This window comes from Empidonax traillii, unplaced genomic scaffold (assembly GCF_003031625.1).
Source record: "Empidonax traillii isolate 1590-97213 ecotype Southwest subspecies unplaced genomic scaffold, ASM303162v1 scaffold444:size1099390, whole genome shotgun sequence".
Taxonomy (NCBI): Eukaryota; Metazoa; Chordata; class Aves; order Passeriformes; family Tyrannidae; genus Empidonax; species Empidonax traillii.
In genome coordinates this window covers 1,057,139-1,075,179 of record NW_020955637.1, presented here as the reverse complement: position 1 = coordinate 1,075,179, position 18,041 = coordinate 1,057,139, and the positions used below count along the sequence as shown (strand labels likewise).

The window sequence follows — 18,041 nt, the reverse complement described above, 5'->3', positions numbered from 1 at the left end:
TCACTAACAGTGACACTTAGAGCTCCCTGCCCAGGGTCACAGCTCGGGCAGCCTCAGGGAAGGGATGGGCCAAGGAGCAAACAGGGGTCCTGCTGGAGACAGGAACCTGGCACAGGCACTCTGTGTGAGGGGCTGCTGGGGGTGGCTCTCCAGGAGAGAACAGGGATGGTCACGGATGGATTGCTGGGCACTGTGCAGGGGAGGCACCAGCTCCAGGAATATGGAGCAGGAATGCAGGGTGGAAGGCTGGGACAGACAAGGACATGCACGAGGCACCTCAGGAGTCAAAGGACATGTGAGAAGAACTGGGGCAGTCGATGTGTTTGCAAATCATGCTTGTGTTGCCCCTGGGATCTGTTTAAACGAGTTTCTCTCTTATAAACTGTGTTTTTGCAAGGGATTTATTTGCTGGTTGCATGAATGCTTGCCACTGTATGACAAACACTCTTTAAAGTGTTTTTTACGTTTTTCTGCCTCGGTCCCTAGCCTTAATGCTGAAGTAATATGATTGGCAAACTAACATGCGTATATTATTCTGATCTGGAAATGGAAATAGCTAATAATTAATGCCCAGTAGCTATTATCACACTGGCTGCCTTTGCTACACCTCTGTTTTATGTGGGCAGATTGAAATGGGATCGGGTCAGCAGTAATTTAGCCTGATTGGGAAAGTGGTTTTTGGACTCTCTGGGAAGGTGGCTTTTGGACTCTCTGATGGACTCTGTTTATTCATCTGTCTCCAGGTGAGGTCAGTCAGTTGCAGACAAACGTCTCTGAATTCAGGTTGGGCAGTTTTTGTAAGAAGGTGAAAAACAATCTTAGGAATGAGTTTTATATTTCCAGGCAGGCTGTGGAGAAAGGCTCACTCATTTATTATCAAATAGTTTGACCAGGGTCACTTTGGTTTTGCTGAATTTTATCTCCTCAAGGACAGGGAACTTTCTCTTCTTCATTTGCTCTTCACATTTCTTCTGCTGCAAGGCTCTTTCTTTGGACTAAGATGCAGGAACAGCATCTCCTGTAGCCTGGGGACAGCACTCTGGACACGGGAGCCCCACGGGGTCACTCAAGGGGGAGCCCTGACCTGGGAAGGGATTCACCACGGGCTGTGCTGGTGCCCTGCGAGTGCTCCTGCAGCTCGTCCTGCTGCCCTGAGAGCCCTGACTGCAGCGCCCAGGGCACAGGGCACGGCAAGGAGCCTGGCAGGGACTTCTCTCCAACTGAGGACATCCAAACAGAACCCTTATTTGTTGAAGTGATTAAGTCATCTGTTCATTTTCACTGGCTGGGGTTTGGCCTGTGAATACCCAAGTTGGAACTGCCTGTTCTTCCCTTGTTTTTCCATGTCTTGGACATTCTCACTCCAGTCCTGTTTTGTTCCATCCCATCCATTTCCCTGTAAGACACAGTGTCTGCTAAGGCTTACTAAAGAAATGGATCTCCAAGGCAGGACACTCGTGCTCTCTGTCTTATCCTTAATAGGTATTGAGATGTGTGAAATAATGCCTGAGTTTTTTAAGAATCATAGCAACTATCTCCACTTTACACGTTATTATTTTTTTTAAAAGGACTCCTTTTCTAATTTTATTCTTTCTTAAGTAAACAGTCTTTAATAGTGTTTATCCCAAAGGCACATTTACATCTATTCTGTTCCACTCTGGTTTCTCTGAACAAGCTTTTCACTTCTCCATAGAAAGCAGGAATGGACAAAATGTGAAGCATGTGTGAGTGAAATGATGGTTCACAGCCCGGGGGAAATGGATTTTTTAAAAATAATATCTTGTAATCTTTCTCCTCATGGATTTGGAGGGTCCCTGCTTTGTGCTTGTTACTGTGGGGCTGGTAGAGCTGCCAGCTCCACTGCCTCTGTTTAGATTTGGGAAGAACTTTTCCTACTGTATTCTTAAAATACAGAACTAAAGCCATGCTGAGCTTTTCTTCATCCCTGACAGAAGCTTTTATGTGTGAGCAGTGGCTGCCTCCCATTTGCTGGGCTGTGCTTGAGTCCTGGGCAAAGCTGGGGATGTTTTGGAACAGCCAGCCTGGCATTCCCTGTGGTTACCAGGACCTTCTGAAGGAACAACTCATTCTGGGATTCACTGTTTGCCTGTCCTCCCCTGTGCATAAATGAGGGAAATACCTGTCCCCTTTGGGAGGGACAGGGACAGTGGAGCCCAGTGGGGAAACATCTGTCCCCTCTGGGAGGGACAGGGACAGTGGAGCCCATTAGCACATGAAGGAGATTCCCATGGCAGGGATGGAGCCCAAGGCTCACCGTTTAGAAATGTGATTGAATGCTTTTAGTGGATTAAGGCCATACTCTTACTGAGCTTTCTGCCAAGGAAAAGAACCACAGTTGTGCTTTGTGCAAACAAGGTGAATGACCAGATTTGGAGCAGTTCAGGCTTACACAGGCACCACCTGTGTAAGAGCAGAGTGGCTGCAAGCTGATGCTCTAATTTATTGAGGACTGTGAGATCAATTGAAATGTGGTGGGAAAGAATTCTTTGTGTGGGGTTTATAAAAGCAAGGTCCTGCAGGACTGAGATGAGTGAGACTGCTTGGTTCAAAATGCCAAATATATTGGTACTTAAGCTCCCTCCAGGTGCAATAATTCAAGGAGTTTATTAAATCAGGTGTGGACTGTCGTTAAAACACACTGTTCTTTTTGAAATCATAACCATGTATCAAGTCAGTTGGGTAATTAAGAATCAGAATTTGACTGTGCAAAGGGCAAAGAAAAGTTTTTAATTATATCATGTGATATGATAGGATATTAATGTTACATATTCATTCAAAGTAGGACTCTGTGAGAAAGGCTATTTTTGGAGTGAAATCTTTTTGCTGTAATACAATGTACTTGTAGTAAATCTCCTGTGTTTCAAAGATCAGCTTTCCAGACTCTGTGTCCCAAGAGTCTGCTCTTTATGTGTTTTCCCTCTATTGGAAGCATCTCAGCCTTTGCAGCTTTAGCTCTGGATGGGCCAGTTACAGGGAAGGAGTTTATTCCAAGAATATCAGTGTGGTTTTTATCATTGTGATTGGCTGCTCTGTTAATGGTTTACTTAGAACAAAGAGATCTTTGCTGTGGCATTTGCTGCCCAGTCATAACTATCTGGAGTATTTCAAGTATTCCTAGGTTTTCACTCACAAGGATAAGATCACCTGCAGCTGGCTGTTCTTTCTGATGCCTCTTGCTTCTGCCTTGAGTGCTTCTCTGGGAATTCTCAGGAGCTCTGGGAATGGCTCCCTGAGCTGTCCCTCAGTGCCTGGCTGTGGCTGGACAGCCAGCAGGATGCTGGGATGGACCCTGAGCTGCAGGTAGAGCCCCTCAAACCCGCCAGGAGCTCCTGGGGCCACGTTTGTGCTAAGCAAATGGGTTTGGTGCGTTTCAGCAATGCAAAAAAAGGGCTATTCCAGGCTCAGGTTCCTCACGCCCTGAGGTGCTGCAGGGAATGTTACCAGAGGAAGGAATCAAGTTAAACATCAACAGCAAAGTAAAGAGATGCAGGGTACAAGTGGAAGGGTGGTTTGCCTGTTTCATTAAGGCATATACATGGCTCTGTGGTCTGCAAAAAATCCATTTAATTAGTGTTTTGTTCTTCAGATCCTTAGCTTCTTGAAGAAATTATTTGTTTTTTTTTCCCACCAAGAAAATGAAGCCATAAAATAAAACTGTCCCACTGTTGATGGTGGCTGATGGGCAGAGGTCAGTGTGGAAGCTGCTGCAGGATTCCCCTCACATCCCAGCTGGACAAGGGGAATTACAATTTTTATTGTATTCTGACTTAAGCTTAAATTTATCTAAACCTGGCATGTATAAACTGAGCTGAAAAACTAATTCTAAATCATCAGACTCATTTAGGAGCATTTGCAGAGGAGCTGGGACAGACTCAGGGATCATTAAGGATCATTCCTTGCCCAGCCAGAGGTGTGGGTTGTGCCAGGCTGGACTGTCAGACCAAATTCCTTTCCCCTGAGCTTTGCTGTGGCTGTTGCCAAGTCACAGGAGCCTGTAAGGCACAGGCACATCAGCATCCAGGGAAACCCATGGAGATATCTGGATGGAAAAACATCTGGTTTGGTAAAGTTAACACTCTCTCCCCTCAGCACACGATAGTTCACCTGGTGGAAGCATTTCTATCTGATTTTTAACATCTCTGAGCTTAAAATAGTAGCTTTTTACAAGAACCCATATAATAATATAATAATAACAAGAACCCATATAACTCACTGTGAGATGGCTAAATCATGTGATTTGGCTATTTTGCTACTTAAAGAAGTGATTAATTATGATACTGAGCAAGTAGGTATTGAGCTGAGTAAACTGCTTGTAACACATGTTCTTCTCCTCTATCTTAGAGGGAAAAACATGTTCTCTATTTCCTTCTAGTGTCTGGCTTTTATCACTGAAAAACGAGATCATAAACTGCATCACAGCATTCCCAAGGAATGTTATCCACGGCTCCAGTGGCCGCTCTGACACGGCATGGGGAGGTGCTGAAAGTGGGCCTGAGCAGTGCCAGCTGAATTCAGAACCCTGGGGCAGAGGATGCCAGCAATTCAGTGCCCCTTTTCTCCTTTGTCTGATTTATTAAGAGGGAAAGGACACGCAGAAACAAGAACAGGAAGCACTGACAGTCTCACGGGCAAACTGCTGCTTGCAGTTCTCTTTTTGGAGTTTCCAAGCAATGAAACAAAAGGTTAATGTTTTTTCTCTTGCTTTCAGGCTGCACTTGAAAACATATTCAGCCTCTTTATTTGTCTTTCATCTCCTGAGAAACTGAGTAAAACTGTAGATGAAACAAAAGCACTTTGACACCAGGGATGGATCCAGGCTGTGTATTTAACAGCACAGAGCTCAAGAGGAAGAAGCCAGGCAGCATTTTCTGAGAAAGAAACGTTCTTGCTGTATGCCTGGTACCTTAATCCACTCCTTCCTTCTTTCTTTATAGTCCAGAGGAGCATAATTCAACATTAAAAACCCCCTCCATTCCAAATCCCTAAAGCAGCCTGTAAAAATGAAATGCAGAGCACAGCGAGACCCTGTGCAAACACGAGCAGTGCTGGAAAAGGAGCCACAATCCACAGGCTCTTTCTCATCACTCAGAAGGCCACAGAGCACTGTCACCTGTGCTGTGGAACCACTGAGAGGGCTCAGTCCTTCCAGCTGACACCACGAGCTCCCTGGAGCTGCTGACAGCCAGCACTGACAGCTCTGCCCAGCCTGATGGATCCTGGACACCTTGGCGGTGCTGTTCTGGCTCAGGGCACCTGGTGGTTTTGTTCCCATGGCCATCAGCCGGTGCTGTGTTCCAGCTCCAGGTACTTGTAAGGCCTTTGCACAGCCCGTGGCTCTGGGATGAGTCTGTCCCTGTCCTCCCAGAGCCTCTCGCTGCTGCAACTCTTCCCAAGTAGGTAAAGTATGTGGGCAGCCCCTGCTGCTGACCCGCTGCAAGGAATCCTGTCACGTGCTAAGCTTTGTCAGAGCAACTTCAAAAGCTTTTCAGCTCTTTATTAACATTTATAAACTGGTTTATTCTCCACGGCAGCGTTGCTGGGCAAGGTTTCTGCTTATTTTGGGTCCGGCACTGCTTCTCTGGATGAAAGCCTTCTGCAAGGTCTTGATCACCTTCAGTTTGATTTAAGGGATGAAATCAGTCTGTGACTAATTTTGAAACCAACTCAGAAGCAATAAAAATGTTTTGTCTTTGGGGACTTGTTGTGCAGATAAAAGGAGTCCTCTCAGCCAGACTGGCTGCACAGGCAGAGTGCACTGGCCGTGCTCCTGCAGCAGAGTCCTTGGCAGAGCAGGACTCGCTCTATCCACTCCTTTCTCCCCCTTCCTTTTGGAACCAGAGTTCTTTTCTTTTGGGAATCTGTTCTTGGCTCAGTGAGTGTCTCTACCCCCCTCTTCTCTCTCTTTTCAGTCTCATTAGGAGTGCTGTATGAATTCTCAGACTCTCACTGTGCTCCTGACCTGCTGCTGTTCCAGCTGAAGGGCTTTTCTCTCCTGCAGTATCCTGCTTTACACACCCCCTCTCCCTTTGTGTCCCTGATGGCTGCACCTATCAGGTCTAGAATTTCGACTCTGTTTTGTGTGGTAGGTCGGGAAATAAGTCACAGGAAGGTGAAGGATGAAAAAAGGACTTAGATGATACGATAGAAATTATTTCCAACCGAGAAGAACACTTAAGGGACTGCTAGAAAATAAGAGTTCGACTGGAAAGGAGACAACTTGAGAAACTGAGCTCAGAGAAACCATAGAGATGAATTTTGGCACATCTAACAGCAGACTAAATTCCACTAATTAAAATGTATTTGAGCTAATTAGTGGGATCAGAGTTGAATTAGGAACACTTTTAATAGCTTGGAGAGGAAAGATAATAAGAAAAGTGCCAATTTTTCAGAATGTTTGGAAAAGGAACATCCTCACACACACAGAGGGGTGCTGAGGTGTCCTGTGAACAGTGCCCTGGGCACAGCCCAGGGCGGGGCAGGGGGGTAGGGAATGTGAGAGTGGCCTCAGATCTGGGAATTCTGTCAAACTCCTGGCTATCTGGGGCCAATGAGGCCAACCCAAGGGCTCGCTGGAATGAGGAGTGAAGGTCCCCCAGCCCCTGCAGCAGCAGGCTCTGCACTCACCCAGCCGTAGCTTCACTGACAGACTGCAGCACACAGGGAGTACAGCTGGGAGATTGCAATGGGAGGGGAAAGGCAACTCCAGAGCTCCAGCTCATTGCACAAAAACAGGCTCCAGCTTCCCTGCCCTGCACTCCACACCTGCTCGCTGTCTGATCCTGTTGCTGTGGCGTTCATAAAATCCCAGCATTTCAATGCAGCAAAGGGGAAACCTGGGACAGAACTGTGGCTCAATCAGGTGTTTGAAACTAAACCAGGTTCAGAGTTTCTGAAATCAGCCCAGTTACAGAATCACACAATTATTTAGGTTGGACAAGACCTCGAAGATCACAGAGTCCAACCTTTGCCCCATCTCCACCCTGTCAAACAGAGCTGAGCTGAGCCACCCGATCCAGCCAAGCCATTCCCAGGGCTCAGCTGCCTCACCTGGCAGACTCAGCTTTGAAAATCTCCACCTCTGTTCGCAACAGCTGCCCCCTGTGCAGAGCCAGAGAGGCCTGTGGAGTCCCTGGAGTCCCCACACTCAGCACTGGGGACCTGGAAGCTCCCGGGAAGGGCAGGGCAGGCCGGCAAAGTGCAGTGGCACTGCAGGGCTGGGGAGCCACAGCCTTCAGGGAGCTGACAGCAGGTGACTCAGCTGCTCCCACTGCAGAGTGACAGTGGTGTATCACACACAGAAATCACCACCTATCCTTCAGGAAACAAATAAAAACCAACGGAGTTCTCCATTTATAGATATGTTTTTAATTCCTGTACGAGCAGAATGTCCATTCCTTAAAAATAAAAACCAGACCAAAAATCCCAGCAGAAGCCAAACTTAGGCAATAAGCAGCAGCTCTCTGGAGACCTACCCACAGCAAGGACCTACTCTTCCCCCATCTCTTGCTCAGACATTTCTGTGCACACACAGCCAAAGGGAGAACAAAGAGAGCAGACCCAGCAATCAGCATCCTTGAGCAGCACAGGCTGTCCTTGAAGGCTCCCAGCCTTGCTTGAGTTTCTAATGGCAACCACCAAAACTCTTCAGCTATGGCAGGCAGTGCCTCAATCCTTTTGTTGGGAGATGTTTGAAATCCTGCAAACTCTTTAAATAGCAACATCTTAGAACTACAGTCATCAGATAAAAAAATTTATACCTACATTTTCAGGGACTTTCCATTAACCCTTATCCTGTAGAAAAGATATTGAATCTTTGAATTACTGAGAGGAAATTCACGGTTAGAATTTCAAACATGTAAATGGAATCATAAAACTGAAAAAACCAATGAATATAACTAAACTGGAGAGGAAGGGTTACACATTCTTTCTTACTCTTTTTCTTTTCATCCCATTTTACAGTAAAACAGCATCTTGTTTCAAATTTGATGGTCCCTGAGCACTAATAGGTTCTTTATTCCTGCAGTGCAGTGTGATGTGGTTTTCCCCTAAAAGTTTTTAGTTAATGCTGCAATGCTTTCTACTATTGCTGATTATTTTAACAACAGCAAAAACAATTCAGAGGAAAATAGAAGTAATTACAGAACCTATCTTCTGCCTTCCTGGATTGATTTACAGTTAAACTTTGGCTGGGCAGTGTTCAAAGCAAAACCTCCCACAGCCTACACACGGTTGTGCAGAGAGACAGGGGGCAGAAGGTCGGGAGGCTCGACCCTTCCTGCATCCCATGGCTGGAGTGCTCAGGGATTGCCTGTGTTGCTGGAGTAACCGTGTCCTCCTTGGGAAAATCCTGCTGCTCACGCTGGCAAGAGGCTCCAGTGCCCGCTTCGTGTCCCTGGACAGGCAGTGCCAGCAGTGCCGGGAGGATTCCAGCAGAGCCAGCTCTGCCACACTGACATGTCACACTGACACTCTGTCACACTGACACTGTCACACTGACACTGTCACACTGACATCTCATCTTTTCTTCACCAGTGCTGACCCCGTCCCTGCTGAAGGAGATGCGTTTCAAACGAGTGTTACTGGTATTATTACTCCCTAGCTGCCAGTTAACACAGATGGGACATGCAGTGATTCCTGGGGGACTAACCAGCAGCTGGGCAGTTTCCTTGGAGCCGTGTCACCCTCTCTTGGGGGCAGATGCTGATGGAAATGCCCCTGAGGAGGCTGGAGGCAGTGGGGGATGATGGGCCCTGAGCAGCCAGAGTCACCAGCACAGCTCTGAAGCTGTGGGGGTGTTCATGGCTCGTTCAGGGAAAGGTTCCAAAGGGATGCAGCAATGCATGGGAATTCCCTCTGCTGCAGTGCCCACTGGCCGAGTTCTGCTCCACACTCCTTACACCCCAGAACTGGCTGAAGGACAGAGAGGTTGGGAAGCACTGACACAGCAAACTCAGTTTATTCAGAAACACTGAATTACCGGTGTGTCCCCACAGCTCCAGGTGTTTGCAGCACTGAAGAGCTCCAGCCCAGCACACGCCAGAGACAGCCCAGAGCTGGAGGGGAGGTCTGAATGTTCTGAAACTGGACCTACAAAGTATCCACGGATTCTTCTTCCTCCTCTCTACTTTGGCAGAAAGCACAGCCCCAACTGCAAGCCTTTACACACCTCCTGTAAGTTCCTGCATGAACATTGACATTTTTACATTGAGATCTTACATAAAAGTATATATTGAACCCTGCAGCCCTTCCAAAGGGATTCCAAAGTGCTGTTTAATCTGACTATTACTTGTGGGCTTGTTATCAGGTTTGGGCACTGCTACCCAAGTGCCTCGGTGATTTCACACTGTGACCTGGCTTTGGAGGATGGGTTAATTACTATGCTTACATTTCTTTCTTCTCCTAAATTATAGAGCTGATTTTACTTTTCTTACGATGGCAATTTTATTGTAAGGTTTTATTTCTCTTTTACTGTATATGAAATGGAACACCGAGCTGCAACCAAATTACTCTTGTAATTGCAGCACAATGAATAAGTATGTGCAAGAGAATAATCTTGTAAAAGCTGATTACCTTGGTTATTAATAATTAGGATTTATGAGTTAAGTAATATGGAGCGGCTATATCCAATTCCTTGGCAATTTCATGTAGACAGCTGAGAGACAAGTTTAGAAATAATCCAGTGTGAAATCCCAACTGACAACTGAACCAGCATCTTAGGGTCTGCCTGTGGCTTCTCCCTCTGCTTTGGCTGTTTGAAGCTGGAGTGGCAATTTGCAGTTTTCTCTCATCTGTTGGACATAAAAATTTGCCCATTTTAATTTCTTTGTGCTTTGCTTAATTTGATTCTTAATCAGATTTTTGTTTTCCCTGGGTTCTCCTGGCAGAAGAATTAATATATCTGAGGTTTGTGTGCATGTATATGGGGTTGGCTGTTCCTTATGTTTTCTTCTGTATTTTTTCCTGATTTTTTATTACCTACTAAATAGGCTTAGTGTAAATAATATTTTTTTATATCTTAAAAATATCATAGAGCACTTCTAATCTACTCTATTCTTTTCTGATTTGGTGATATATGAACTCTTGCAAGTCTGGAGAGAACAGTTACAAATCTAATGTTTTTTGCCCCTTCTGCAAGTTTATCCAGGAGCCTAAGTAGCTGCCCATCCATAAAAAACAAGTAACTTTGTTGAGCACTCCCCAAAACTCTCTCCTCCACCCCCAGGAGTTCTCCAGCCCTCCACCTGCCAAGCACTTGCCATACAGCATCACTGCTGAGTCCAGGCTCTAATCAAAGCTTTTGGGATTGCCCTCTCGGTTCGAGTTTCAGCAGAAATCAAGTTTGCATCCCGCAGGCGATGAAAGCCAAGGGCCCTGTCAGCGGGGGTGAGGGAACTTGCTCAGCCTAACAAAGCCTTCCCTGCTCACTCCCCAGCCTAACAAAGCCTTCCCTGCTCACTCCCCAGCCTAACAAAGCCTTCCCTGCTCACTCCCCAGCCTAACAAAGCCTTCCCCGCTCCCCCTGCAGTGTTTCCTGAGGGCCACTCACAGGTAAATGGCCTGAAGGTTCCCCCCAGCTGCAGTGGCAGAGCTCTGGTGAAGGCCAGGACTCACACCCAGGTATGTGCCGTGTCCTTCCGTGCCTCCCGGCCCAGCTCCAGACCTCTGTACTGCAGTGCCAGGCTGTGGAGGCAGAGCCTGGGCTCCAGCATCTCCAAATATTCCCGGTGTTACTGTTCTGCCAGTGCAGAGGGGGTGTGTTCATCACACGGGAACAGAATCACACCTAGATTTTGTCTTTCATGCACTTGAGGGAAGCCTGACAAACAATTTAGCTTTGCAATGTAGTACTAGGGGAGTATTTTAAATTCCATTTTATGTTCATGTCCAACGTAACACTTAGTGGAGCTAAATAGTTATTCATGCTAAATGCTCCACGTGCTCTGACAACATGGTTTTTAAAACATGGGGATCATTTTTTTTTTCCAATAGAAGCAGAGCAGATTTTAACTGCAAAGGAGCAGTCAGTGAAGCAAGGGCATGTTGTAATTATTACTGAATGTAATAGAACAGAAAAATGTCCGTGTCACTTCTGTCAGGGACTCTGCTGAGGCTGTCCCTTGTGGGGCACAGGGACCCTTGGCTGGGCTGCCAGAGCATGTGTCCCATGATGGGAGAAGACAGGGCCTGTGCAGCTGCTGGCACAGGAACGCCAGCATTCCTTCGTTTTGCTTTCTAAAACCTAGTCTGTTCTCCTTTGACTATGGTGACGTTATAAGATGTATCAAAGCCACAGTTAAGTTTCACTATTTTTACAGACACAGTGTTTCGGGCTGATGTGTCAGAATTCCCAGCAGATTCCTGGTTTACATCCTACTTGTTTACCACAAAGCTGCTCCTCTCGCAGCACTCCGGCACAGCGAGGCAGCCCGAGCCAGGCAGGTGCACCGTGTCCCCTAATCAACGAGCAGGTGTGGGGGCAGAGGGGCCCGCGAGCCCCTGCCTGGGACGGCATCGTGCACAGCGGGCTGGGACACAGGGACGGCATCGTGCACAGCGGGCTGGGACACAGGGACGGCATCGTGCACAGCGGGCTGGGACACAGGGACGGTATCGTGCACAGCGGGCTGGGACACAAGGACGGCATCGTGCACAGCGGGCTGGGACACAGGGCTGGCACTGCTGCACGCGGCTGCCGCCGTGGCCACGCGGCAAGGGGGAATTCCAACCTTTCCCCCACGTGGAGGGTACGGTGGGTCCCGCAGCGGGAAGCCCGGGGCTGTCGCTGCTGGGGACGGCCGGGGCTGGAGCGGCGCTGCTGGAGCCAGCCCTGCCCGCGGCTTTGCGGTGAGTCAGCCCCGCTCCGGGCCGGCCGGCACCGCGCTCACCCCGCGCCCCCGGGGCGGCACAGGCGGGACCCCGCTCCTCCCGCTACCTGCGGGCAGGGGACGGCCGGGCCCGGCCCGGCGGCCGCAGGGGCTGTGCCGGCGGCGGAAGCTCCGCCCGGCCCGGCCGAGCCGCAGGTGGGAGCGGCCCCGGGAGCGGCCCCGTGCGGGCGGTGCGAGCGGGGGCCGCTCTCCCGGCCCTCCCCCGCCCGGCCCGGCCCGGCCCGGCCCGCGCTGGCCCCGCGCCCGCAGAGCGCTCCCCGCCCGCCTCCCTGGGCGAGCGGCGCCGGGCGGGCGGCGATGGACGGGCAGCCCCGGGCGGGCCCCGCCGCGCCGCGCTGGAGGAGGCGGGCGACCCCCCGGCCGCAGCCCCTCGCCTGGAGCAAGCCCCGGCCGCAGTCGTACCAGAGCCCCAGCGGGCTGCTCGTCACCGACTTCCCCCTGGAGGACAGGTGCGCCTTCACCGTGACCCAGCCCGCCGGCACCGTCAGCCCCGCCATGGGATCCGTGTCCAACGGCACCGTGCGGCCGCCGCGCTCGCCAGGGCTGTCCCCTGAGCGCTCCCGGCTGCTCGCCCTGGCTCCGGACAGCCCCGTCGGTTCGACCGCCAACGGCACCGTCCTCGCCCCGGCCAGCGGGCAGGGCCGCCGGGCCCGGCCGCCCAGGACTGCGGGGCTGGCCCCGCACCAGGACCGCATCGTGTTCGCGGCCAGCGCGCAGCCCGCGCCATGCGGCCAGGCCGCCGAGCCCCCCGGGGTACCGGGAGGATCCCCCGGGATCGGCCGGACCGCCGAGTCCCCAGGGGTACCGGGAGGATCCCCCGGCATCGGCCGGACCGCCGAGCCCCCGAGGGGATCCCCCGGGATCGGCCGGGCTGAGCCCCCGAGGGGATCCCCCGGGATCGGCCGGGCTGAGCCGCCAGAGGTGCCGGGGGATCCCCCCGCGGAGCCCCCCGCGCTGCTGAGCACGCACAGCCCCGCGGCGCGCAAGGTGGGCTCGCAGCAGCTGATCCCGCTCAGCCTGGCCGAGAGCCGGCCCGCGGGCCGGGCCCAGGGCCACGACCGGCTGCTGAAGGCTCGGAGCCTGGTGGAGACCCCCCGGCTGCCCCCGGGCAGCGACGCCGAGGACGAGCCCGAGGGCGGCCCGGGCAGCCCGGGCACGCTGCGGCGAGGGCTCCGCTCCACGTCCTACCGCCGGGCCGTGGTGAGCGGCGTGGACCTGGACGGCTCCGCCAACTGCAAGAAAAAGAACAGAATGTCCCAGCCCATCCTGAAAGCCGTGGTCGAGGATAAAGAGAAGTTTTCGAGCCTGGGCAGGATAAAGGTGAGGTGCGCTGGGCGGTGATGCTGCGGCTCCGCAGGAGCGTGATTTGCTGACTGTACGGTTTTTTTTAGTTTGCTTTTTGCTAACACAAAGCTGCTCGTAGTTACCGCTGTTTAGTTAATGCTGTTTTCTAAGCGAGGTGTTGGAGGGACACGATTCTGTTGGAGGGACACGATTCTGTTGGAATCCGAGCAGCTCAGCACTGTGCTCTGGCTCGCGTTTCCTGCTGGATTCCCCAGCTCACAGAGGGCTGCTCTCACAACCGAACTCGTGGCTTAAAACCCGCTTCCCAGAAAGGAGTAAACAGGAAAAAAAAAGAGACATTGTCCTAATAAACTCTGCCTGCTAGAGTAGAGACAGAAAAATGAACTTCCTCCTGCGCTCCCCTATCTGAGACATCACTTCTGAATTACGTGTAAAAATTACTGTGTGGTTTTTAAATCGATAGAGACCACTTCCATTACCCTAATTTTAATGCTTACAAGTAAAAGCAGAATGCCTGTTTTTATATCTTGGTTGTATCCCTTGGGAGAAGTAGTAGATTTGAATTGCATGTTAATGCATTAAAATTAAGTTATACGGACTTACTGAAAATACTCTTTTGCTTGAACATATAGTGTAATATTGTATTTCCTTATTTTTAAATAGAATTTGTTACTTTATGAAATACGTTCATAGATATCTGTGGAGTGTTTGGAATTGTGTAATAAAGGATACCAGGCTAAGGGCTGATGCTCTAGCTATCAAAGTGATTATCAGCTTTGTGACAGTTTTCAGACAAATTCAGAATTATGGTAATTGAAGCTTTTGTGAAAATGCTACAAGTGGTGAAACAGGACTTGATCAAATTGTGAGCAACTGCAGAGTAGGAAGTGATCTGGTTTGGTAGTAGACTTGAGCAGTAAGTTATGTTTAGAAGAGGAGGATGTCACACTGTCCTGTCCTAACACGCAGAGCTCTCTGCCAGCAGTGTTTTATTGGACTCTTAGCCCACAGGGCTTGTTTGCAGCAGAACAGCTGTTTTATTTCAGAGGTTTGTTTTGCTCTCAAAACCTTCGCTTACAAAGTACTTACGGTGGGTGTTGTTTGCAGAGTGTGGAAGGGCAGCCACTCAGTCCTGGGCCCTGTGGCCTCCCAGGAAAGCCCCGAGACAGTGGGATGAGGGGCAAGTTCACTGAACCCCTCTCAAACCAGTATAATGTGCTTCTGAAACACGGGGAAAATGAAGCATTTGGGGAAAACACACATAAACAACGCATGAGAGAAATGAAACTAGAGTAGCTTTTTACTTGCTGTGGTGAAAGAGTTGTTTCTGTTGAACTCCTGTCCAACATCCAGAGTTTATAGGTTAGGGCCTGTTGATTTGGTGCCTAAGTGCTGAATAAAACAAGTTCTTGTTGCTGTGGTTCTTTTGCATTGTCTTTCTAACACAGCTCTCTCTTTTCTGTTAAAACTGCAGAAGATGCTGAAAGGCCAAGGGACATTCGATGGGGAAGGTAAGCCCTGTTCTGTACAGACTGGCTAATCACTCTGTCCCCAGGGAAATGAACTTCAGGGTCGGTTTTCACACTTCCTTCCTATGAAGTCAAAGATTAAATCCCTCTCTTTTCAATAAACTGACTGAAATATTGGCCCCAAGCATAGGGGCCAATTTAGGGATATTTTAAAGACTGTAAAATGGCAGGCTAAAAATGGGGGTTTATGTGAGGGGCTTCTTTTCCACTTGATCTCCTGTCCCTCCCAGAAGATGAGCTCTTGGATGTGTCTGTCTCAGCGCTGACAGTTCTGTACAGTTCCCTGGGGGGCAATGGCCCCTCCAGGTGGATCTGCCTTCATGTCTGTTCCCTGGGCTCTGCCCAGGTGCAGGGCATTGGGGATGAGGTTTGGAGTCACTCCTGCAGCCCAGGTGCAGGGCATTGTGGATCAGGTTTGGAGTCACTCCTGCAGCTCAGGTGCAGGGCATTGTGGATCAGGTTTGGAGTCACTCCTGCAGCCCAGGTGCAGGGCATTGTGGATCAGGTTTGGAGTCACCCCTGCAGCCCAGGTGCAGGGCATTGTGGATCAGGTTTGGAGTCACCCCTGCAGCCCAGGTGCAGGGCATTGTGGATCAGGTTTGGAGTCACCCCTGCAGCCCAGGTGCAGGGCATTGTGGATCACAGTTTGGAGTCACCCCTGCAGCCCAGGTGCAGGGCATTGTGGATCAGGTTTGGAGTCACCCCTGCAGCTCAGGTGCAGGGCATTGTGGATCACTTCCATGTTTGGGGTCAGCACACACCTGAGTCGTTTTGCTCTGAGCTGCTGGGTCACACAGCTGTTTCTCTCCTTTCCTCAAGTGCTGGGGTGAATCCTTTGGCTCTGTCATCCTTTTCCTTTTATGCTACCTTGGCTTCAAGAAAAACATTGTCCATGTATAAGCATTTTTGTAGTACTTATTAATTCTGGGCTTTGCCAAGTTTGCTGCTTTTCCCAATATTTCAACAAGAAAAAGAAATCTTTCCTGGCTATGAGCTATGGAAGTTTTATTGTAATAACTGCTACTCACTTGGCTTTTCTCTGCTTAATGCCTCCTTGAGCTCGTCTCAGCTGCTGTGTTACCTTCCACTTTTCCCTTTCAGGGGAGGATTGGATGTTATCCAAAGCGTGGCCCATCTAAAAGTACCTTCAGAGCCCGCTTGCTAAACAGCTTAATCCACCTGTGGGTCATTGTGGTGCTGAATTTCTCTGTCCTCTCTGTCTGCTGTTGCACAGGGTGTGTGAGCAGGGAGGTTGGGAGGTGGAGAGGGTGTGCTCCACACCTGTGGTTCTTTGCCACTGATAGTACTGGATTAATGATGACAGAACTCAGTCTGTTTTGTCTTAAGGTTCATAGGCCTCGTGCTTACTCAGGAAAGCTTTGAATTTTTCTATTTGGAATAGTTCTGACCTTAATTCTGAAACTGGGATCGTTTCCTTCGCTTAGGGAAATGCTAAGACATTATGAAAATAGCTAGACCTCCAGATCAGTGACTGATCCACTGACCCACAGTCCTGTTTTCTAATTGCTGGCTAATTATGAAATAGGGTACAGCAAACCAAGGAAGAAAAAATCGTTTTCTGTTTTTTTCTTGACAAAGGCCACATCTGTTCTTTAATTCTGTCCGTGAGGATCTTTGGGAGCGGTACAGTGACCCATTGTCACTGTACTGCACCATTGTCCAGCCCAAATCAGATGCTATCTTTGTCTGGTGGAGTGGGGAGGCCACAGTGACACTTTGCTTTCTTTCATTGTTTAATTGTTACTTATAATTCTTAAGAGAGCAACTAAACCAACTTTCTAGCGCTGACCGACACACTGTTGCTGTTTGACAGAAAATGCTGTATTATATCAGAACTATAAGGAAAAAGCTCTGGACATAGATTCTGATGAGGACTCTGAGCCCCGGGAGCAGAAAGCAGATGACAAGGTTGTTTTCCAGTACAAGCCCCTGAGGTCGACGTGGAGTCAGCTCTCTGTGGTGAGTGTGTGACCCTGGTGTGGCCAGACACAGAGCTCAGGGTGGGCTCAGGCAAGGTCTCCTTACTTGCTGCTGCAGTTTTTGGCTGAAGTTTTTCATCTTCTTTTTCATTTCATAAGAACAACACGGGAGTCCTGACCAGTTGCTGGTCTTTGTCTCACATAAAAAGCGGTGAAACCGAGAGAGTTCACTTTGGGGTCCTGTATTTGGCCAAGACACAACTTCACTGATTGGGTAAAAACAAAGTGAGTTCACTGGAAGGGTGAATTAGACTGAAGTAAAGTTAGTTACAAACAAGCTGCTGCTGAATTGTTCTAAATCACTCCACGCCAGCTCTGAAGTTGACTTGAGTGCAGATGTTTAATGGAAGCCGTTCTGAAAGCAGAGTGTGGTGCTCTGCTGTCCCAGCACAGGCTGGGAAGCATCTGCAGGGGCTTTGCCTTAGTGCCATTGTTCAACAGAGTAAATTCAGCTGCTTTAATCAGTACTGCAGTCTCGCTGCCTTCCCTGCTAATAAGCTTCAGTAATAATAATGATAATTTCAAATACTAATTTGTTGTGAGACAGAAATAGCACAGAGACCATCTGAGGAAGGGAACTGTCCTGTGCCATTCTTCACTTACAGAAAGCAGCTTTTCTATGCTGTTCTGAGCACAGCACCTTGTGCACTCCCTGTACGTGGTTTACAAGGTTGGAACTGGGGAGCTCGAGGGAAAAGGTGGTGCAGGGAGAAAACAAGATGTGGGAATCTCCTGGTGACCGTGGTTCTAACTCTGGCAAAATTCCACGCTGTCAGTGGGTGTTAAAATGTGAAAAAGTGAGTCTGGAGTTGTAGCAGGAAGTCAGCTGGAAAATGTCCATCCTGGGTTGCAGCATGTGTTAGGGAAGGAGGAGAATAATGGTTCTGGTGTTTGTTAGCAGAGCCTGTGCTGGGAGGTGGAGGGGAGATGGCAGAGGGAACTCCTCTCTCTGCAGGAGGTTTCCTTGACTGGGCTCTGTTTGAGGACTGGTGAGCTTCAGGCATGGCATTGTCAGAATCTTTATGATCACAGTAATCAAAAGGGTGTTCCTGCCTTCCTGCAGTGTACACACACACGTGGAACCGAGAGAGATCTCATTGTGATTGTTTTCTGCTTGGTTTGAAAAGCTGCTGGGAGTTGCTTTACGGACCCACACACTGTCCCTGTTCGTGGCTCCTGTTCCCTGTGCTGTGGCTGTCAGGGATCTGCTGGCTGTGGCTGTCAGGGATCTGTTTGCTGTGGCTGTCAGGGATCTGCTGGCTGTGGCCGTCAGGGATCTGCTGGCTGTGGCTGTCAGGGAT

The 18,041-nt window shown here is 49.6% G+C and overlaps 1 protein-coding gene across 3 annotated transcripts in view; it reads left to right on the top strand.

Moving 5' to 3' along the window:
• Positions 1-12,183: 12,183 nt before the first annotated feature.
• ARHGEF26 (Rho guanine nucleotide exchange factor 26) overlaps positions 12,184-18,041 on the top strand; it is a 23,066-nt gene continuing 17,208 nt past the window's right edge. The window contains exons 1-4 of one of the 3 annotated variants that reach the window (XM_027894861.1): positions 12,184-12,779; positions 12,813-13,226; positions 14,686-14,722; positions 16,575-16,720. In XM_027894861.1, the coding sequence (XP_027750662.1) occupies positions 12,204-12,779; positions 12,813-13,226; positions 14,686-14,722; positions 16,575-16,720 (1,173 nt within the window). In that variant the 5' untranslated portion in view covers positions 12,184-12,203. Of the gene's footprint in view, positions 13,227-14,685; positions 14,723-16,574; positions 16,721-18,041 lie in introns of all 3 variants that reach the window. The other 2 variants (XM_027894862.1, XM_027894860.1) reach the window with 2 other exon arrangements.